Raw genomic sequence first — 23,876 nt, forward strand, 5'->3', positions numbered from 1 at the left:
CATTCATTGGCCATTAATATAAACCAGAAGTTACTAGTGTCAGCCAACTTCATTTATTGCTTCAACTTTTCAGATCTATTTTGAATGACAACACAGACAGAATATGTTTTATTTTGAACATGCAGTCACTTCTTAATCAAGAGAATATTTATACCTCAAACTTGCCAGCCAGCTTTGACGTCTGGTGCAATAAAAAAAGACGGCACATCATAGCTTGGCATATCCTGACAGAAGAGACGTTCGTAAATTATTGATGTTTTCCCTTGCTCTGTCACCTATCATTGCACTATCCTTCTACTCCTGCGTTTTGAAATGCAAGAGTAGTAGTCCTGCAGTGTGGCAAGTCATGTTACTGGCTCTCATTTCAATATCTGAAGTGAAAGGTCGGGATGATATATTCTGTCCTGCCGCGGTGACAGTGACTTACATGCCACCAGTTCAACATGGTACACTTTTACGAGGCCCACCCTGCCTGTCGAGCAAACTGATAATGAATCAATCTGTGTGAAACATTTATGGGTGGCCCACTGGCCCCCTTCCCCCTCCTTGCGTGAGACCAATTAGAGCCTCCTCGGTGGCCCCTGCTGTCTGAGTCAGGGAAGCCCCTCGCATTGTCATATCAATATTCCTCTGTTGATCTCCAGCTGAGGCGAGTCCGGCTGCTCTTTCCACACATGCTAATTTGCATTCGCCAGCATGTGTGGGAGATGGCGTGCTGGCTGCCGCTCCTCCTTGTTCCCAAACCTATTGTTGGCTCTCTCTCTCTCTGTCTTTTTCTACTTTCCTTCTTCTTCTTTTTTCGAGAGCGAAAGGTTTCTTGATTCCTGGCATGCCAGAGAAGGGTCCTCTGTGGATTACATTGGCTAAGCCCTTATCACTCCAGGAAATTCACTGCCTGCTTAAAAAAGTGGTAGGAGTAGAAAATCAAGGGGAAGTGTTATTCTTTTTAAGTTTCTCCCTATTCCCATGGAAAGTTATTACGGGTTTGAAGAAAAGTCCTTTTTTTGGCACTCGAGTTTTCTCGTAACTGCATTTCATATTTCACCCTTCTTTTTTTCCCTTTTTCTTTTCCAAGCGGCTGGTGGAATTTTAGAAGTGGAAAATGTGAAGGCAGGTGCTTGAGAGCGAGGGAGTGAGGGGAGGTTTAGGGAGGGCTGTGCTCACTGGGAAGCGATGTTAAACATCCAGGGGAAATGTTTGTTATTCTAATGGGATACCACCATGGTAACAGCTTTTAGAGACTCCCTAGGCTTTGTGTGGAGTATATGCACGCTTTCATCAATCTCGCCTAATTTCTTTGGGGATTAGCAGATATAATCAGTCCTTTCTCCAAGTCGTCACCTGCTTATCGACATGAATATTATGGTGAAATTTAGCAGAACACAGCCCTGTTGGAAGTGAAGAAACCAATACACGGGCCATTAATATAAATCACAAATTTAAGTGAGTCACTAAATGGATCCAATAGTCATTAGTATTCCTTTTGTGCTGAATGACAACCCAGACAGAATAGCTTACATTTCGCACATACCTATTCCCCTTCTTCTTTTAAATCCTTGCAACCGGGACCAAAGCACTTTTGCCTGCATTACATCTTCACGTTAAACATGTTACAGACAGGGTAATGAATTATGTCACTTCCAGATGTAATACCTTTACAAGGGTTTTAAAGGCAATAGAGTGAACTCATTTACAAGACTTGGGTAAAAAAGGAAACCCCTGCCTGATGTGGAGCCTCCGTGTTTAAAAGGCTTCAATAACTCGTAAGCCCCTCTCAGTTTTATACCTTTTTCTCTCCCTCTGCAGATTTGCTTAAGTGGCTTATGTGAACTGCAATTGCCACATTGAAGCCAGGCAGTATACAGAATACATTTCTTCCCGGCTGTGACCAGCTAACAGTGCGGTGAACTTGTGCATGTGGTGATGGAGGGGTTTAACACACAGCACCGCAGCGCCGTGGGAGTATAGCCTGACCCAAAGCTAAGCCCCCAGCCAAACAGCCTTCCATCAAACTCCCAATACTGCCCTCTTATCTGCTGGCATTTCTGTGTGATACAAACAGCCAAGACGTGATATAGTTGGCTACATGTCATATCTGGCATTGTACTACGCTCTATCTGCTCCCCCCTCTGTGAAATATAATGCTTTTAACTCCCCAGCTTTCTCCCTTTGCTATTTTTTCCATCTGCAGCAGAGACAGAGACCAGTGTGTTTGCTCGTCTTGGCCAAAGGCCAAAGGCTCTTTCTGATATAATCCCCACCATCGATCAGACTTTGTTTACTCTAACATGGTTTCTCTCCCCTCCAGCAATTAGAAGGCAACCTTCCACCTCCCGTTCCACAGACTAGCTTTATACGTTTATTTTTCCCTTAAGTGGTCATTTTTCATGTTGTGGCTAAGCTCTGAGAAGTGTGGGTGTATATTAAGTAATGGATATTCTTCAACCAAAATGACTACTAACACATTTAGTTAATATTTCTTTGTCTTTCAAATGGGAGAATTCCCGGGTCACCAAACACTGCTACTTATTGCACTGTACTGTCACTAAACTGTATTATTTAGGGATGATTCACACATTTCTGATCCAGCACTCCACATCCTGTGCGTTTAATTTAGGCTGCCCCTCTTAGAAATAACAAGCACATTGGATTTTTTTAGATAAATGGATGTGGCTGTAGAAGCTGAGGATGACTCTCCTGTCCTGTCTGAGAGGCTCTTGTCATAATAAATCAGGCGAGAGTGACTGGTCGTCTCTGTGGCTTTATCAAAAGAGGTTTATAATCCACACAGAGAGGAGGACATTTTGTTTTATTGGTTAAATTGTGATCATAAATCTGGAGTACTATACGTTACACCTGTCAGTGATAATGCATGTGTCCAAAATCTCTATTTGTTGCACACCAGAGTAGTATTAAAAGGTATTTTCTGTAGAGAAAAGTGAATGAGTGGAACAGATTTATATACAGTACTCTAAAGGTCTGTTCCACCCACTTGTTTGATGAGCTGTAAATGTATAGAAAGCCAATAATAAAATATATGTATAATATTGCAAGGTTTTTACACCTGCTGTGGTGTAATGTTGGTGTTTCAGTAACTGCAATATGCAAGGAGTACAATGGAAACATATTTAGCATGTGACTTATGAAAATGCACATTCATTTGCATTTTCCTTTGGTTTTGATTCAGGTCATTTGGTTAACATTTGAATATAAACCTGGAAAATAAAGGTCACTTAGGGCAAGCAAAGTCAATGCCTTTTTGTTTGGGAGTTGGTTTCAAGTCAACTAGTGTCACTGATTGTGACCATGGAAACATAATATCAATAGTACCTTTTTTAAAGCTTAAATAAGTCAGTCTTAATTTGGGTTAAACTGTCTACCTTGCATTAGTCTAATCCAATCAAATGAGTCTGGTTTATCCATGTTGATAAGAAATAATATATTCTATGTGTATTTGTCATCTTGTCCAAAAGAGAGGCAATGGTAACCACGCTGCGCCTAATAAGTCTTGCAGAATTATCAAAGGCAAGTGGCATGCTAATGCCTCTGAACGATTTTAATTGACCATCTAACACATAGCTTCACCCTGTTACTTGTGCTATTGGCAGACAACCCTGACGCCTACCAGCAGCATCTGAATTTTGTGATTTTTTTGTTTTCGCTAGATGCTTAAGAAAGACTCTTATTTCATGGCTGTGATTATTTATCTTAGCCTCGGATGCTACTCTCAAGTGGGAGAAGCTCTTAGTACACTGCTAATGCTACTTGTGCTTTGAGGGAGAAATATGTCCAGTAGTGAGCAATAACTTTCACATTACTCACAGAGTTCTGGTGGCCAACTTTAATGTCATTATCATGCATTTACTTTAAAACGTTGGAAGTTCCTTCTGTGCTTTCAGTCTTTGCTGTTTTTTTTCTTTTGATCACTAAGATTTTGAAGTCCTGCTGGGGTATTTCCATCAGCTGTGATTAGCCGTGCACAGGTAGGGGAGTACTCTTCACTCAGCAGTGAATTTCTAAGGCAATTTAAAGTTTTAGCAGCAACTGACCCTTTTTCTTGACAATCAAAATAACAGAGCATCGAGACAGTCTTTTTTAGGACGTGTTCCTGCAGTGACGAGACTTTCTGTCGAGAGCACTGTTTCTGCTCTTCCTCTTTGTATGTTTACATCATCTGTGTGCACTCAATATTTCTCCCTCTTGGCCTGAATAAAAACAAAGTCCGAGTTGACTCGCAGCAGCATCACAGCACCAGGAGGATAAAAACATGTGGAGTGAATAAACCAGCTCTAAAGTTTCCTAGCCTTGACGGTATTTCTTACCAGTTGTCATTTTATATAGCTTTGTCATTTTTTGCATAATTCCACGGTGCATTGGCTTGGCTTGATTTGATTTAGGACCTCCACTTTCAAGGAAATTGGGCTTAGGGTATGTAAGTTCACACTTCTTGCCTCCTGGCAATTGATTTTCTGAGCTTGATTTTACTGCTGTTGCAAGAGCAGTAGTAAGTGTTAGAGCCGTGTTGTGTCCCTGAGGTCCAAAGATACTCAAACCTTTAGGGGGAGTTCAGTGTGGTTTTATAATTGAAAGTTAGTAAGTGCAAAATAAAAGGAAATGTGTGTTGATTTAGGTTTAAAACAAGTAATAGATTAGTTGACAGAATATCATTTTTAAATCATACTGTACATCAAGGTGAAATACCTAAAATGCACCGTTTCAGCTTCTCCCGTTTAAAGGTCCTGCTTTATTGCTTTTTGTATGATTGTAAACCGAATCATTGGTAAGTTGTATTATGTTTTTAATAAGAATGTGATTCAAAATACTTTCTTCAAAGTGATAGCATTAATCATATGACACAAGGCAAGGCAAGTTTATTTATATAGACACAATAAATTACAAGAGCAGAATTAAAGGGTCGTGCCACCACATTTACCCATAAAGCTCTCATTTACTGTACTAGTAATGAGGGATGCTACTAAGTCTGTCGAAGGAGTTTATATTGAAAAACATGTCCGCGGCTCTGGAGAAACTTTTTAAAGAATGAGAAAGTAAAGCTTGATGTCATCGGGGATTGTTTTATAAGCTTGGGTTCCGAAATGTTTTAAATAACTTGCTTGAGTAACCCTTCTAAACAAAGTGTGAAATCATAAATGAAAACCAGTTAGAAATGGCATAAATGATCACACCACAGAAACAACCTAAAGCAGCACTTTAAAGACACCAGCAAGTAATCATGTGTGCTCAGTGAAAAACATTTTTCCCCTTAAAACCTGCCCCAACTTTTTACACTCATTTAAAATTCTTATTTGGCGATCAGCCGCTGATAGCTGTTTTCTTCCTGGGGCCATCATATTACAGTTTCAATTCGTTTTTTTTTTTTAAACGGGCATGAATAATTAAAAGTTATTTTCATGCCACGTGTTCTCCTATTCGCTGGTGCCGAGTGCACAGTCAGGAGTTATTATTAGACAGAATTGAAGCGGCCTCGTGTCCTCGGCTTTGAGCAGTTGGGCACCGGGCTCCTGCATTGAGTTTGACAGCCTTCACACAATATTGTGCAAGGGCGCTCCCTTAGCTTCTCATGCTGGTTAAATGTAATATGGCAGATGGATAGTATTTGCAGGGAGAGCGGGGGTCTCACCCTCCCTCTCACTCTTTTATTTTTTTTCGCCGTCTCTTGCCAGTACCTCAGACATTTCAAGGGGGAGAAATATGTATCAAATTAACTCCTAGCAACAGGGCCTCTGAGCTCCCTGCCCTTGTCTTTTCAGCAATCAGAGCTTTGTTAGTTTAGTCTTTCAACCAAAACCAAACTGGATTCAATGGCTTCAGCAATTACCTGTAATTTTCCAACCTGGTGCACTAGCTTTCACCGGCGAGACTGTGAACAGTGAAAGATTGTCTCCTCGGCTCCTCATTTTAGTGTTCAAGTTAAGTGCACTAATTCATTTACATCCATGGAGTGGCACATTTGGAAATGTTCACTTCCCAGCAGCAGGAATGTCTGCGGAGATTTAGTTTCTGTCTGTGCACAACCTTCGAGTCACTGAAACTAGAAACCCCTCTGCAGTGTCGACACTCCAACACTGAACCTCTGCTTTATACATCTGACCCATATATTAATACGTCCTTTCAAGCTAGATCAGAAAAGACAACTCCGCAGCCCGACATCTGTTTTCACATCAGACTTTTATCCCATTTTTCCATCGACCCCCACAAACTCCCCTTTCCATTCCCCATCCTGTTCCCAAATACTGTAAGAAACTACAGGAGCTCAACTTGACTCCATAAGTGTATTTGCGTGTTTTTTTGTGTGAGTCGGAGTGATGTTTCCCCTTCAGAGGCACTGAAGGAGAGAGAACTGCTTGCACTAAAATGCTAATTAAGTGCAGTGTGGCAGACAAGGACACTTGAGAGTGTGTGCATTAGCGAATTTTAACTCCCTGCAAACCAAACAGTTTGTTCTTGGCTAATCTCCCAATGATGGAGGCAAGAACAACAGTAGGAACCGGAGAGAGTCGAAATATAGACTGGCTTTAGAACATTAAAAGAGAGGGAGAGGAGAATGGTTTTTCTCTTCATTACCAAGATAACACCGTTTTAGAAGAAGAAAGCATCGTTTCTTTTCTTTTCATCTCCTCACAGAGGTAACATATGGTATCTGTAAGGGAGTCGGATTGTGCTATGCGGTGAATTATTTTGTGGATTAGTATTGGCATTTAAATGCTCTTGGCTTTAAATCTTGTCTGTTTTAGATCTTAAGTACATTCCTTGGCATCCCGCTCTCCCTCTCAGGCTGGCCTCTTCCCCCGGCCAACACATTTTTTGAAACTGTAGAGTTAACAGGAGAGCAAAAGGCGGCCATTTGAAGAGACCCTGAAGCTGATCTCCAATTACCTTTAGTGAGATACCACTCAAATCAAATGGTTTCATCCCATGTTGTGATGCCAACAAAACCTTAACATAGAGTTGGGGTTAAACATCTTTTTTTCTTCCTAGGCGAGTAGTAACCTCTGTTGCTCTGCAGAGTTGAGGCGTCTGAGGTTAATGTAATTATGGTCTCTGATGGTTGTACAAATTGCAGGCTGGTAGTGTGACACACGCTCCCCTCAAGTGCTTTGTGGTCAGCTCTAATGTCTTGTTGTATCCCGCTCATTAAGACGACCTTGGCCAGGTATGTTTGGTTATCGCCACAACCTCCTCGCTGCTTCTTTACACATCAGGAGACCTTTCACGACAATGCGGGATAAATATCCGCCAGCTATAAAATGGGGTAATATTAAAAACCAGAGAATATGTTTTAGAAATAAATACTGCAGCAGTTAGTAAGTGAGGTCTCTGCCCAGTTGTTAAACCCAGCATTTGTGGCACATTTATGTTGCCCTAGAGATCCTGGCTGACATGATAGCCCCCTTTCCCTCATCTCAAAGCCGCCTTTTAAAAGCACAGCCCTCCCTTCTGTTTCCAGTACAGTTGGCCTCCCTCCAGCTCCCTCACAAGAAGTGGATGAATTCCTAGATGTCTGATAAGCTTCACTAGAACACGATTCTTAATGGAAGAAGAAGAGGCAGATGCTATCAGTGCGGTTGAATTGCCTTGCAGTCAGATCAAACATCCTAAAAGTGCAGGGAATGCTGAATCATGGTGGTTACACATGTATCTTCTCTGTTGGTTTAATTGAACTTGTTTCTAAATCAAACCAACTGGCCGTTTCGATGCAAACAAAACATCATTAGCATTGTGAACATCTCGCTTGCTTTGTAGCTTTCCCCCCCCCCCTCCACTCCTTTTCCTTTGAAAATGAAAAGGTTTAAATGAGCTCTTTTCATCCTTGTATTTTTGTTTCACTCCACTCAAGGCCCTTTGTGACACCATTTATCACTTACCTCTGTTTGTTTGTCCTCTTTCTTTCTCCTGTGTATCGAGCCAGAGACTGACACAGATTCCCCCCGCCCCTCATCATGTGTGAAGGTCTTGCTTGTCCCTGTGTGTTTGTGTGTAAAACAGCAGGACCTTCAGGATCGGGGAGTAAAATATATCTCGCAACACTGGCGTAGCGTGCCAGAGGTGTCTTGATGGAGATGGAGTCATACTGAGCTAATGAAGCTCCAAACCTCAGCTATCGATCCCCCTCGCAATGGTGCTTTACAGAGATAACTGAGGAGGAGAGCAGTGTGTGGCCTCACACGCGCTCTGATCTGTGTGACATCTAATTCTGTGTAATGAACCCTGTGCACCAGAGAGCATGATGGGGGGGCTGTCTATGGTAATGACAGGGATAGCGTGGCTTGGGCGGCTTTTGAAAAGCTTGATACATTGCTGGTTTGCACACAGGGGTTTTCTGACATCGAGGAGTTTGTCACTGGAGCAAAAGCCTGTATTTTTGTTTTACTACTTTGTAACTCTACTATTTGTAGTTCTCTCTTCTCCCTAAAAGTGCCACCTTTATCATGTCTGTCCATCCTAGCAGAGGGGTCCTTTAATACGTTATTAATATTGTGTTTTATTTAATTTAATTTTTATTTGTTCCGTTCATGGTTTGCACAACTTCATGTATAACAATTATTTACAAAACATGTCTCTATAAACACACCATCCCCGAAAGCAGGGAGAAGAAAATAATCTTATATTACCCCTTTCTCAAAGAAAAAAAATATATAAATAGATGGTCTGTCCTTCATATTTTCTTATTCACAGCCAATCATAACGGTATCGTAGGAAAATAAGAGAAACAAAAAAATACTTAGTTCCCATTTGACAGTTGAAAGAAACAAAACTAAAAAACATCACATGTACAAGGAAAAGTGCATTTATAGACTTCTAGCCTTTATAGTTTAGTAGTGTAACATTGTACTAAACAGGGTAAGGACCCACAGCTCAGCCAACAGAGGCAAAGGGTTGAACAAAGGTTAGCTACAACCCATGAGTCTGCATCAAAACAGGAAACCAAAGACACATCCGTGAATTTGTCGTAACGGCTTTCATTGAAGTGGATGTGGAAACTATGGTTGTTGAAGTGGTGCTAATATGAGTCAGCTTTAAAACTGCATTTGTTTTGACCACTAGGAAGCAGTGCAACAAACAGTAAACACAACACTGACATATGATAACATTATGGAGTACTTACAGCAAGTGTAGGGAAGAAAATGCCTTAGAAATACAAGCAACAGATATTCAGGAACATTAGTATTCACTTGGAAGTGCTTTTCTGGCCCCCTTGGCAACTGGAAGTCCAATGTTATTTTTTGTTTACTTTTAGACTCTTTAAAAACTCATGTAGCCCCTGCAGAGATATCTGGCTCCTTTGTTGCCAAATGCTCCACATTCATCAGATGTATACATTTAAATGCTGTTCATGTAACAGCGGGATTATCAGAGCTTTCTCTTCTGAGAGTTTGTCACTAGGCAGTGATCTGTTTGACATTATGCAGTGATTTCATCTATTGTTAATATAAAGTATAGATAAGAACAACTTTAAAAGTAGAGGGCCTTTAGATTGTAAAACCCTCTGAGAGACATGTGTGATTTCTGGCTGTATAAATAAACTTGACTTAGATCTAGGGATTTGATCAAATGTATTATGATTGCAGTGGCCATAATTACTCTTTTCAGTCAAGTGGTGATGGTTTGAATTCCCTTCATCATTCCTGAGTAATAGGAAGTGTCAAACAAAACCTTCATAACACGGTGCTCCCCCTCATCGCTGCAGAATTAAAATAGACCCGGAAAAAAAGGAAAAGCGTTTCCTTTTCCATGACCACCTCTGCTGCTGGTGCAAATGAAAATGCCCTTCCCAAAATAGATCATTTTTACCCTTCAGATGTCCACTTTTATTTTAAGCTCAGTGACACCATGCCATCCATCACACCCAGCTTTTTAGATGTGAGCAGCCCCGGGGAAAACACTGATACAATGCAGGAGGAAGTGTGATAGCTTTCTGCCGCTGTGAAGTTAGGACGTCTATGGTTAGATTACCACTAATTTCATCTCAGGGTAGCATTTAGACATTTTCTTTGTGTGAGTAAAGTGGAAGTCATTCCTCTTTTTAGGGTAAACATTGAAAGTGGATGCCTTGCCTTTCCAACTCTTCCCTCAAATTACCACTTGACATGGCCAAACATCGCTCCGCATCATTGTGTGCCAGGAAAAAGCATTTCTGAATGCTTTATTGAATGTTTTGGCTGGGTGGAAATTGTACGAAGTGTACCCAGCGCTTTGATCATCTTGACCTGGAAATGTGATAGTGACCCCACTTCACAGGGCTGCCTGACACCTGGGGAACTTGATCTGGTTTTCTTGATACGTGATCTGCACCACAGCACTAAAGACTTAACTTCTCCCGTTTCCAAAGTCGGCAGAGACTACTGATGGGAACTGGAATTTCACATGGCTCAGACTGAGGCTTTTTTTATTTCTTTCTCCCACAAGCCACTGGAGTCACAGCATGTGGAGGCTGGTGGAAAAATGGCCTGTATGATTTTAATGAACAAGATTCCTGCAGCATTACTTTAACACTAAGACGTTCACAAAAAAAGTTTTACAGAAAAGATTGAACAGTGCTGATGAATTATGTTTTGTAGATACTTAATTTGTATGCTGAAAGACATTTCAGATTCTTTGAGTTCTCAATAAGTTGTTTGTTTTTGTTGTTATTTAGCCGTTTTGATGTCATTATTCATTTGTTGGTTGGTTTTCACAGTGTCCAGCTGTGTTTTTGTTGTTACAAGTTGCACATAACGACATAGAGGGTTGCACTTTATCTAAATAAAACATAAGCACCGATATGAACACACATATTTAATGGATGTGACAGTCATTTAGACCCTCATTTTCTAAGTAAATTGATCAGGAGGACAGATGCTGCAAGATCTTGACAGCTTAACAACAAACCATGATTTATGAACACAGGATTGTAAAGATAAATTATCATCATTTTGTACATTATGTTTCTTTTTTTGTCTCTTGATTTATATTGGACTATTGCTTTAGATCGACAAGGATAATTTGTTGAACGGTCGGTTTATGTATTTGATTTGATTTGATGTATGACAGTTGTGAGCTATTTAATGTGATGGCACTGGCAGTGGTAGGGAGGCCAGAAGTACACAGAGCCAGTGTGTGATTAGAGAAGCTGTGGCATGGCTTTTAAAGTTCACCACCCCTCAGGATATTTGATCGAGCCGCCGGCCTTTGATCAGTGTTAACATTACGGTAACCATGACAGTTTATTTTCAACTACCAAAATAATACTGTTTGTGTCAGAAAACAATCTCCCCTTCCTCTGACACGTTGGCATGGCGCAAAAGAACAATGTCAGGGTCAGTGATAGGCCATTAGCCCAGAGTGAGCTCCTTTTGTGCTCCCAGATCCATTGAAACACCTTTTAAGATTTCAACAGATGGTACCGTGACCCAGCAACCACAGGTGCTAACCTGGGCCTTAATTTAAAGACATTGCCAAAAAAAACACAGGTCTTACAGCACAGCAGAGCACAGCGAGGAAAATGTCTCTATGAATGTGTAGTAAAGAAGTCACCTGCTTAGCACGGCGGTATTGTAATGCCTTGTACATTTGATTGACTACACAGTCACCCTCTATTCATGGGTATTATACCCTTTTCTTTTTCATAGAGGTCGCTCCTCTGTAGCTGCAAATGTCATCGTGCTTTAATGAGAACTCCACTGTAGCCCACAATGGAAGCTTTTCAGCCAGATTAAATGTATCACTGTGCTGAAACTTTCCTTTGCCCCTATTGTGACACAGTGGTTTTACAGAGCAGCTTGTTGCTGAAAAACAAGGTTAAGAAGATCAGTATCAAAGGAGGAGTGTTTTTGTGTGGCTTGCAGGAGAGTCTCGCTTCAGGTTTCCACCTGAAACACAAAGGTGTTTTCTTACCTGATTTGTATTCATTCACACAATGAGTGGACCTGCCTCTCTTGTTTCCAAGTAAGGAGAGTCCAGACGAGACTTTTGTTCGCCCTATCATCGGATACGTGCATGTTGCTTCCTCCAGTACGAGCCTTGGAGCCCGGCCACAGGCTTTGTCCTGGATAGATTTGTTCCTGCCCCTTTTCCTCTTCTTTGTAGCTCTGTGTATGCTCCAAGAAACCATTCAGATAGATGTTTGAGCAGTACCTTCCCTCTTGACTCGTTATTTAAATAATACCAAGCCGTGCCACATTTTAAATTGCCATGTCAGGATCCAAAACCCACAAATTAGCAGTTTAAAGTGTTTCAGTCCATAGGAGCCTGTAGTTCAGATCATTCTGTCCCATGTTGTGCTTCCCAGATAATGCTTCCTGTTCAGTGGCACCACACAGATGAGTTAGTTTGATCCTGTTTATGTCAATAAATATTGTATTTGTTTTCAGGGTTTCTTCCTCACTGTGTCCCCGGAGTCCATCCTGAAGGTGGCGAAGCACGCTTCAGAAAACAACAAAATCTTCTGCATGAACCTCTCAGCACCTTTCATCAGCCAGTTCTTCAAAGAGCCCTTGATGAAGGTCATGCCTTACGTCGACATCTTGTTTGGTAACGAGACGGTAAGTGAAACGTGATATTCTGTTTGCTTACACATTGTTTTGATTAAGATGAACAGAACATGTGTTTTTTATGTGCATGCTTATATTTATTTCCACAGAAAAGATTATAGTTTCAGTCTGTTTTGGGTTATTTGGTAAGACATTTAAAAAACCTGTGTTAAGTATTTGGCCTTTTTATAATAAAATGTAATGCTAACACACTACATTTGGATGCTAAACATGGTAAACATTATACCTGCCAGACATTGGCCTGTAAGGATTGTAATTGTTAGCACGCTGATATTAGCATGTTGCCCTCAACGCTGCTGCTCAAAGTACAGCCTTATTTCAATCAATCTTCATCACCTTTAGTACATATCTGAATGAGCATGAGAAAAACTGTTTAATTACGCTTTTGAAATATCTTTTACATAACATATAATCCTCCAAATAGTCTGCTGTATACTGAAATATGTCCAGAACAACAAAAGGCAGGTCTACTGATGGCTGTAATTCAAATAACTTTATAATAAGCATGATTTATTCTTCCGTAAACCCTAATATTCCCAGTCAAAATAGTTTTTTTTTTCAAATCTAACCTGCATGATGCAGATTAAATTCTTCAAAAATATTGTCCATGATTCACACGATGCATTTAAAGGATTGTGCCGTCTTCCTGCAGGCATGTGCTCTGAGTGCTGCACTGTATATTATCTCACTATGTTAAAAGCAAAATCTAAATATGCCGTTTCATTCCACTCATTGCTCTCATTTCTCCTCAGTGCCCATTTAACTTCTCACTTCTCACTGCCCCATAAAGAGATGAATAAGGATTAGCCCTGTAATCATTCATCTCAATCGCGTCACCATTTCATGGCGGTTGATCTATTGATTTTCTCGCCTCTGTGGAAGTGTGAGTAGCTGGTTGGAGGTCAAGCTGTGGTCACAGACTGCTGCTGGGAAGTATCCTCTAACAGGCCAGCTGGGCTTGCCTCGGAGGCACCGCCTGGACAAGCTGCACCTTCGGGGGGGAGAGCAGGGGAGGGGATGATCACTGGGCTGAACTCGCCTCCCCACTGCTAAAGCTACTAAACAGAGCCCTGTCTTCCAGTCAGAGATGGGGTCCACAGAGCAGGACAGAACTGGAAGAAACAGCCCGGCTTTTGAGGATTTATTGCTGTTGCTGACTTCAGCTTTTTCCTCTTCTCTTTCCTCTCCCGACATAAGACCTCCCTTTTTACATATGCACATCTCTTTTGCTCCCTAATTGCTGTGAGGGACGATTCTGTCTCCGAAACCACGTTGCACATTTTGCAAGCGTTATGTATTTTCGGGTTGGTCGTACTGTAACTGTTTGCTAAAGAAGTTTGCTCACACCTCCAGTCATTACAATTTTAATGGCTCTGGATAATTGCAATGTATGTTTGTTGAAGGAGATTATCTCATGGAGTTTCTGTCGGGGCTTGCTCTCTGGAATTGAACCCGGATTCAGTGTGAAAACAGAGCAGATATTCACTGCCCTCAAGCCGTGAGGTCTTCCAGGGTCTATACAGGACTAATGTCTGTCCAGAGTGTTGTGACTCCTTTTGGCCTTCCTCTGTGTTGGCTGCTGGGAGGAGGGAGCGGGGAATGACTGCTCATACAGTGGAGCCCCAGACCTCCCATTGTGCACAAGCCAGACAAGGTTGGCGGTCATGCAGTGGTGCATGGTGAGTGACAGGTAACAGGGCTGCCTCGCCCACGCTCACCCCCTCCAGCCCCCCTGGCCGTCCTCTCACCCCGACTTCCACCCCCCCAAAGTGATGGATCAGCCTCAGCCCGCCATGCTTTCATAACAAGTCAGTGACAGTCAGGATCATGCAGACTGACTTCTATAGCCTTGCAGAATGTGCCATAAGGGAAGGCTAATGTGTCTGCCTGTCTCTGCCTTCCTCTCCCACTCTTACTGAGTCACGATACAGAGCTGCACTCGCTTGGGGAAATATGTTAAAGCAGCTGTAAGATCTCATGTCTTTTGCTGTGACTAATAATAATTTAGGGGGAGATTGGACGTTTTTGAAGATGGAGTGCTGCATTATATTGTCAAGACTGGGATCTTATTTCAGTTGGATCACAATTACCTTTTGATCGTTTGTGGTTCTAAAACAATTGTGCAACACCACAGGCTCCAAAACAGTCAATAGCCTCTGTTTCTTTCTGTGTTAGCCTGCTTCTGATGTTGAAATGTGTCTGAGTCTACCCTTGATAATTCTGCTGTAACTCGATCCTGCTGGTACTTGTTTGAAACCTGGCATCAGCAGGCCCTGCCTGGCCTATCGGCAGCCTCCTGCTTATATAACAGTCTCCCATCCATCCTGTAATTACTGCCTTTTTGGGGCATAGTGTAGTGTCTGTTCCTTCACTGGAGAGGCTCGCGACTGCGTTTCTGCGCTGCTAGGGCCTGAGATGGTGCCGACAGAGGCACATAGACATCAGACGCTACTCCACTTAATTGGCAAACATGTCGTGTGATAACCTGGGAACACCACAGACCTAATTGAGTCCTCCTGTGCTGTCCTCCTCTGACTACCTGACATGGAACTCAGGGCATTACATTTCCCTCCATTTAATGGCTGCAGTTAATTAGGCCCGAATGAGGGAATCATTACCGCTGGAAAAATCACATGCCAGTGGATTCGCCGATAAAATTAGCCACAATTTGCTTTTGCTATTTGAACATAAAAGATAAACCACACAATGGGGGGGAAAGGATTGGACCATTACAGACGGATTTGTATTCTGGAATTTTAGACATATCATAGACAAATGGAACGCTTAATCAAGACTGAATTAATCACCCTGACTGATGTTTTTCTAAGCCAGGATTCGTGGCTTTCTCAATTTAGATCATTTCATATGCTTGGGCTCATTTTTTTTTATCTTCACAAATGGTTTTAAAATATGCTTCCTTAAAAAAACGCAGATGAGGAGCTTAGTTTGTTTTGCCCCACAGCCAATACCCAACAACCTCCTCACTCCCCTGCCATCAACATTATATACCACCCCCATACAGGAGCTCTTCATGCCTTCCATCGCTGTCCAATGCGTTCTGCAGCTCCACACTCAGGGGGAGCTTATTTTTATGGGTCCCAGCCCTGTCTTCCAAACGAGAGACAGCCATTGTAATTGAATACTCAATAGGTGAGCCATTTAACAAAAGTGGAAATGGCATTCGGCTATGTATTAATGTGCTTTGCTGAGGCAAAAAGAGCTATCATCATTCGAATGTTCAAGCTGTTTTAAAAGAGCATTTAGCTTGCCATCTCTCCAGGCCATGAGAACAAAATGACACGGATTTCTTCCTCCTCTGTGAATGTTCCTCGCCTAATATTTTGTGTGGTTATCTTGCTTATTTTCCCATCCATCCCTCAGCACCTCTCCCTGATCTAGGTGGAGGGATACAAGCAGCTCTACAGAAGGTTATTGTCACGAAAAGCCCCTCAGGCGTTTTGGCTAACAGCCCTATTTTTCCTCCATCTGCATGCAGTGTGTGTGGGGTGGTGGGGGCTCTAATGATTTTTCCAGGACAGGTTGAAGTGGGTGTACAAGTGTATGTTTGTGTGGAATGGAGGGAAAAAAAGGCAGGCAGAGGAGATATATGTGCAACATGGCGTCATTTCTCAACATCTCTGTAGATTCGTCATTTGGCTTTGTTTGTTTGAGGGACTGCTTGGAAGCCTTATCTCTGTGGCGAGGCCCGTGGCTGTTTATCGCCTCGGTGACGTGAGCGGGAACGTGGAAGTGGATGCTCTCTGCTGTCAGTATGTGTGTGTGATGGCAAGTTCACTGAAGGCCCCTTAGGGTATGAGGGGTGTTCTCACAAAGAAAAGAAGAATAGGAGAAAGAATTTTCCCTTGACAGCTCAAACAAGCGGTCTCGAGATGTACTTCTCAACGGTAGCTTGAGGAAAATATCCTGTCTTAACTGCCTAAAACAAAGAGATGTGAGGGCCAGATTAGCGTATTACTGAAACAGCTTTCCTTTTAGGCTCTTCTCTCTCTCCTCCTGTCAGAGCTGTCTGCAGAGAACAGGATAGAACATGAGCCATTAACCTCCATGTGTTTATTCACAAGGCCCCACAGGCCAACTGGGAGGATGAACACAGAACCATCTCTAAAGCCGGCGAAGCGGAACAATCACAATGTGTCATTTGAGGGAAAGACATGAAGCATTAGCTGCTGGTCTCCTTTGTGTCTTTCACAACTTTAATTCAATTAGTTCATTTAATTGAATGTGCTATTTATGTGATGAGTCACATGCCTTCCACTCAGCGCAGAGTACACTGACCTTCAGTGTGACGTACAGTCAGTAAGTTGTATGATGAGTCATAGCGCACAATAGCTGTGATGATTGGCTAACGTAAAAGCTGACTTGTTTTTCTTTATTTTTTGCTGAATATAGATACATCATTCCCAACCCTTAAGAACAAGACCCCCCAAGTTGCAAAAAGCAAGAAATTAAAAAGCTACATAATCATTTTTCGTGATGTTTCTTAAAAATATCATCACAATATCATGTAGATCACATATGTTGCTTTAATGATATCAGCGATCACAGACCACACATATTGACATATTGACCCTCACAACACCTTAAGTTAAGTTCATCCATTCCAATAGTATGAGTGTATTAAAAACCATGACTTTTTTGTGGTCAGGAGTCAATGTTAACCACTTTGTTGCCCTTTAATTTGACTTCACTAAACATTGACTAACGCATACATAACAACAGTACAATGCACTTAGTATTATGGCCAACTTGGAAAACAACATTTAAACCATTGCAATTGGTTGTTTAACACATTTTGGTATTTCAGGCTACAAAAAAACAAACAAATAAATCTATGTTTTACAACTTATCATGTTATACGCCTGATAACAAAAACAGGACAGAAGTGTGTTTCTTTAAAATGTATGACTTTTTAAAGTTACGGTTTTTTTACTTCTTTGGACAAAGTTATATTGTATTGCTACCATAGATTGCTACGACACATCAGCTGGATATACTGAAGTACATCATTTGTTGGCAATCGACTGAGAGCAAGGAGAGAAAGCCCCCAGGACTCGGAGAAGCAAGTCACATAGTCAAAAATCTACCGTTATTATTAAAGAAGTCACATTAATATTAAAGACATCATTCCTGAGAATAAAAAACACTCCAACATGGCTAGTTGCAGTCAAAATGTTTGCCTTTCGGTCCATTAAATATAAAAACTTTTTTTTTCAGGAGCTATCAGGACTAAAGCCAGCAGGTTCAGCTAGAGAACGGCTCTAATGTTTTTGCATTAGAGGAAGCCTGAAAAACCTTTTTTTGGTGTTTGTGCCAAGTGAGCAGCTTTCATTGGATTGAAAAGGTTTGCCACCTTGGAATACTTCATCCAGTCCTCCATGTAACGGCAGCAAACAACCAACATATCTACTGCTGAGATGTTGGCTTTTCTTATCGTTTTGATAAAAATACTTGAAATATTAGACATGCTTAAATACAGTACATTTTTAAAACTACTGTATGGTCCCATTTTGAGTAAAATAGACCTCAAAGCAGGGTATACTATAGGCTTTCCTTCCATAGTGTGTTTTCAATTAATGAAAGTGAGTTATAACACGTTTGTCATCTGGAAATGTCTTGTTCTGTTTTCACTCGTGATGAGCTCCTCCATCCTCTTGTATAACTTCTGTTAGGCAATGCCCAAGATGGTGACGGCCAAAATGTCAAACCATAACATCAACCAACGGGTGATGTTATGGTGACTAAATTGACTTATATACAGTCTTTGGTAGTAAACGGTGGTCAAATCAGAAAACTGACACACCAATAGCAGTTTGCTATACATTATTAGCAATCTGTTGGTCTTCCTAAGTGAGGCTAAAGTAGCTTATGTGCAGAGCACTGGGGGAATGGTATTGCTTATAATTTCATCTTTGAAGAAGACTGTTTTATTACTTATTTTCTGAAGTTAACCACTTTCAAAGGTCACAAGCCAAAAGGGTTGTGAGCTACTACTCGATCAAATGAAGTGTTGCAACAAGATATGGCAATTGCTACAATGAAACCATCAGCCTTTTCCTGCAGAGAGGGGATTCAGTACAGAAGAAGAATGATCTCTCCAACATTCCTCTGTTTTTCCTGGCCTGTCTGTTTGCGAGTCATGGTACTTTGGGAGCCAGCATGGCTCCGCCAGAGGAGTCCGACTAACCACTGTAATTGTGCCGTGCCGAAGCCGCCTTCCCCAACCCTGGGATTGAACCATGAAATATTCCAAAATGCCGAGGTTAAAAGAGGGGGGTCTTTGGCAGTGCAACGTGAAATGTGAGACCACAGAGCATTTTTAACAAGGAGGCGGATAGAAAGCCAGCCAGCCTGCAAGTCGGGCAGCCAGTGCACATGGTGGAGTCCTCTGAAGGAGAATAATTATGGATGTAAGAGGAGATATTGCGCTGGGAGCAGATCAATAGTGCCCACGTTCTGCTGGCGCTGAGGCCACTGTATTTCTGTCACAGCAGGAGAGTGCAGGATATCAGCTTGTTGCTGGAGGGACTCGCTGAAGTTTGAACACCGGCGGGTTTCCCAGATAGCCTTACAACCCTTGTTCCTGCACTCCCCCCAAATCACTGCTGTTTGGCTGCTTGCTTTCCCCCATCTCCAATCCTCTTATCCACACAGAGTTGGCAGGAGGATTGGCCTTTGTCTACTCATGATTGTGTTCCCACAGTCCAGGCTATACAGTCATGTTTTCCAGTGTCCTTTGGAGGACTCTCCCTATTCTGCTCGGGTTATAAAACTCTGGATAAGAAATGGACAAAGACAGCATAATATACCCAATGATACCAAATGTATTTGCTACATGCCATGGGTAATAAAAACCTATGCTCTTATTGTAGAAATGTTGCTTAGCTTAATTTGCTCGCTGCTTCCACTTGAACTGAATGAAATGATTATTTTTCTGATTTATTGCAGCTTTTTTTGATTGCATCAGTGCAAGTATTTCCCTCATCTATCACATGTTAGCTGTGTGCATACATGTGAGATGATTTAGCCTCCTTGTTGAAGGGCCCCTGCCTACTATGCAGCTTTTCATCTGGCAATTGGCCATCTTATCCCATCAACACGTTGGACATCATCTACATTTTTTTCTATAGCCAATTTATTCGAACAAAGCTCTCGTGTCCCTTGTGCACACAAATGGTACGAATTATTCCGAGAGCTGTTTTTTTTTTTCTCCACTGGTTTTTTATTGTCTGAAGCATGCTAGTCCCTCCAGAGCAGATCTTTGTTTCTCATTAGGGGGTAAATAGAGCAGACCAAATGCTCGTATGTTTATTATACACAGGAGGCATGATCACTGTTCTTAACAGTTCACTGCAGAAAAAGCGGTTTGCTTTTTTGACCTTTTGTTTGCAGCGCCTGCAGCCAAATGTCGGTTACATTTTACTGGATAATAAGCTGCGAGAAAACTGATGGACTGTGATGAAGTTAGGTTAATCCATCAAAAGTTTTTATGCCAGACTTTTCAACAAAGACCGTTTTATCCAGAGTGAAACATAAATGTATGACCATTTTAACCATTAACTGTTATTTATTGGAAGGAAAGCTTACACATAATGAAGCATCTGCAAAGATATTTTATAAAAACGCATATATTCATACAAAACAGTCAGAAGAGAAATAACCATATTAGATGAAACAAACATGAGAGCCATATCGCACAATGATTAAAGCAATTAAAACGGAAAGCGAGGTTTAAAATGTTCTATTTCTCTATAAAAATATTTCTTTGTGACTCAGCATCAAACATACATTTGGTTAACAATGAATCATTTAAGCTTAAAAGGAAACATAATCTGTTTCATCAGGAATGTGTGGGTGCGTTTATAATGATGATAAATCAGGTGGATAGTTTGAAGTAGCAGATCCCTTAGTCACATTAAAGCCCTTGAAACCTTTCAGAATCAGATAACAGCCTCTTTTATTTATAACTAAATAAAGTGTTGAGTCATATCTTTGGCACATAATATGTTTTGTAGGGTGACTCTTCATTTAGAGAGCTTAAATTATATAAGTGGTTTATATTTCAATAACATAATCTAATTATATCACTTAATCTAAGGATACATTGATTTATTGAAACTGAAAATATACCCAAAAGGCTGAAACAAGATTGCAATTAATTTACTTTTATATATACAGAAACAATAACTTTCTATCTGGGAAGTCCTGAATCCTCAGAACGTCAATGAGATGAACTTTGATCAAAGAAACTGGCAGACAATGAATACAAATTATTGAAGCAAAGAAAACACTTCACTCTGAAACAAAACCATTTCTCAGAGTTACTGTAGCAGGTCCTTTTTTCTCAAGTTAGATATTTGTGTATTCGGATAAATTCAAAAGACCTTATTGCAATTAATTGTTCACCTTTTGACTCAAGTGCAGTGAGTAGTAAAGTCAGCTAGAAATGTGGAATAAGAGTTATAAGAACCAGATAAAAGCTGCTGTTGAGCCGACACGTTCATCTTCCATCTTCCCTTTACCCAGTGTGGTTCCTTGAGAGATAGCCGGTCTCTGGTAGTCTGACGTTGTGTGCTGACCCCTTGTTAGAGCCCAGAGGTGAGATGTGTGATAGAGGCCCTCAGTGCTGATAAGGCCATCAGGCTGATAACTAACTCCCTCCAGCACAAAGCTGCTACTGCTACTGCCACAGCTTCCATTAGCCCCACCACACTGGCTGAATGCCTGCGCTTTCTAAGGTTACATCCTCTGTTCTTCTGGGCCCTTATGCAAACCCTGCTTTCCCAGGCTGAGATTGTTATCAGCGGAGATATTTATGTACTGCACATGTTTCCGATTGTTTAACCTTTGGACCTGTGCTGTAGGTGCTGCTGTCATCCCTGTGGGCTCGCTAACAGACCGCTCTCCTGCCCTTGTAGGCGGACTGAGATATTTGGGAGCAGAGGCTGTTGCTAGAGGTGTGTAATGGACTGGCAGGAAAGGGCACTGTTGAAATTGATCACATGAAAACTAAGGTCAGCCCCGGAGCTTAAGCCAGCTCCCTACTTGCTGTCAAGTTTGAACACATTTCTTTCAAATGGGTTCAAAGGGAAATGTTTAGTATTATTTCCTTGATTCAGGTTCAATTTGCAGTTCTGATACATTGGCATCCTTTGTATCCCTTCTAGTGCAATTTTCAAACCCTGACGTGCTGTGTAGTTAAACTTTAAAGCCATTTGTTTAAACACATCTCAAGTTAATGACGTTCAAGATTTGTATTAGTCATCACCTGTATGCCCTCAAAGCCAAAATAGAGAAGAATTGTTAGTATGGCTGTTAGAGATGTTCAGATGTATTGATTTTTTTTTGGCACAGATACCAATCAAAGTCCTTAATGGTGGTGATACAGATCCCAAACTGATACTTTGATAACTATGTATGTTTAATACATATTTAATAAAGACAGCATCAGATTGTGATTAGCTTATTTACCAATCTTTTCAAATATTTCCTGATCGGCTTGGGACATTTGATACGCGTTTCAGCAGCAGAAAGCCGGCTATAAAAAAACAAAACAACTAGAAATTAAAAACGCTACTAAAATATAATGGGAAAGATATGCAGACTGAGTTAACATCGTTGTCATGTTTTTGCAGTGCTTTTCACATATTTAGTTTTGATGTAAGCTTATAAGGGTACATTGTGCAGCTGCATTTTGTAGGAAACAATATACACAAATAAACATTTTTTTATAAATACTGATTCAGTAACAGATCAACAGAAACTCAATTTGAATGGATTTGGATTGGGGGGGGGGGGCATGTTGGAAACATTCATATTTCACCAATACACCATGTGGTGAACAGTGGAACAACTTAATGTAGAGGGGGAAATTATAAAATGATTTATAAAACAAATTAAAAATCTCAATCGCCACTAGGTGTTTTTTTTGTGCTTAGTCCTAGTTTGGAATCTGAATAAAGTGTCTGTGCATGGCAGATGTAAATCTCAAAAAGCCTTTATGATAACACCGGCATGTAAGAAAATAACTACAGTAGGTAGAGATGAAACATGCCACTTAATGGCTCGGTAAAAACTGAAGTGAAATGCCATCAGTTGTTGTCGAGTAAATTCCCAGAGGCAGTAAAAGCAACTCCTGCCTCTCTGGAGTGTGTTACTGCGGGTGTGTGTTTACCCTCATGTTTGTGGCATGTCATGCTTGAGCAGGATTGCTGCATTCTCCTGGGAGCTACAGGAGAGCTCGGTACAGGTGATTTATTCCTCCTAATCTGTCCTGCACAGTAGCAGGCGGCCGCCTTCCCGTCCGCCCAGCATGAGCGAGGTGCTATCAGCTTGCATGATCATATTAATAGTCACCGGCAGTCGTTATCGGCCCACATATCTTCGAGGTGGCAGGTTCCTGTTCGGCGGCACCTGGACTCGTGCTGGGGGCTGACGTCCTGACATCACGGAGGAGTCTTGTTTGTGACCCCAAGGCCAACTCAAGGGCACTAACAATCCCCACCGATGCCATCGCTTTGATTAGTTATTCATTCTCCACCCCCACACACCACCCTGTAATGTATGCTGTTGTAATCTGGCTGGAAACGCTCGAGTTGAATGCCAGATGTTGTTTTTTACAGGGCATTTATGGAAGCTGAGTGACTCGCCTCAGTGATGTCTTACGCTTAAATGCAGGGAATGAGGAAAACATGTCACCTGCCACTGTTATTTATATATGCACGTAGTTTTAATTGGCTGAATTATTTGAGATTTCATGACCCCAGTCATGCTCAGTTTAATTTGAAATGTTCCTACAGAAGGTGATTTGTCAAAGCCAACTAATCTGTCCGGACCTGATAATTGCCTCTTTTTCAGTTTCCACCATTTGACAAATAAACCAATCATCATATTATTCAGTTCAACATTTTAGAAGTTCATTTTGATTAAAATGGTGTTAGGCGTACACGCTGACGTCTTTTTAAATAAACATGTATTGAAGAGAAGAAGAAAACATGGGTGTTGTTGTAAATAACTTGTCAGGGCTATAGCCTCCTTTGTATCTCACCCCCCGCTCAATGTCAAATACAATTCAATTTCTGCATCAGCCTGGGCTAACACGGTCAAGCAAATGCCTATTTTCTGAATGGCCTTGGGGAGTTATGCTTTTCAGCTTATCAACTTTTATTAACCTTAGCACTGAGGTTTGCTCTTTGATTTAGATTCTTTGGGAAACACTGAAATTGGATTTTTTTTTCTCTCACTCCTGCTGTGACATATGCTCAACAGCTTGTTACACAGAGGAGGAACAACTAAATGCTTGCCTTG

General features: G+C 41.3%; 1 protein-coding gene across 2 annotated transcripts in view; it reads left to right on the forward strand.

The window, feature by feature from the left end:
- adkb (adenosine kinase b) overlaps positions 1 to 23,876 on the forward strand; it is a 100,209-nt gene that overhangs the window by 59,882 nt on the left and 16,451 nt on the right. For both annotated transcript variants that reach the window (XM_034211458.1, XM_034211466.1), the window contains one exon: positions 12,372 to 12,542. In XM_034211458.1, coding sequence (XP_034067349.1) covers positions 12,372 to 12,542 — 171 coding nt within the window. The remainder of the gene's footprint in view (positions 1 to 12,371; positions 12,543 to 23,876) is intronic.

Source organism: Gymnodraco acuticeps, unplaced genomic scaffold (genome assembly GCF_902827175.1).
Source record: "Gymnodraco acuticeps unplaced genomic scaffold, fGymAcu1.1, whole genome shotgun sequence".
In the NCBI taxonomy this organism is placed as follows: domain Eukaryota; kingdom Metazoa; phylum Chordata; class Actinopteri; order Perciformes; family Bathydraconidae; genus Gymnodraco; species Gymnodraco acuticeps.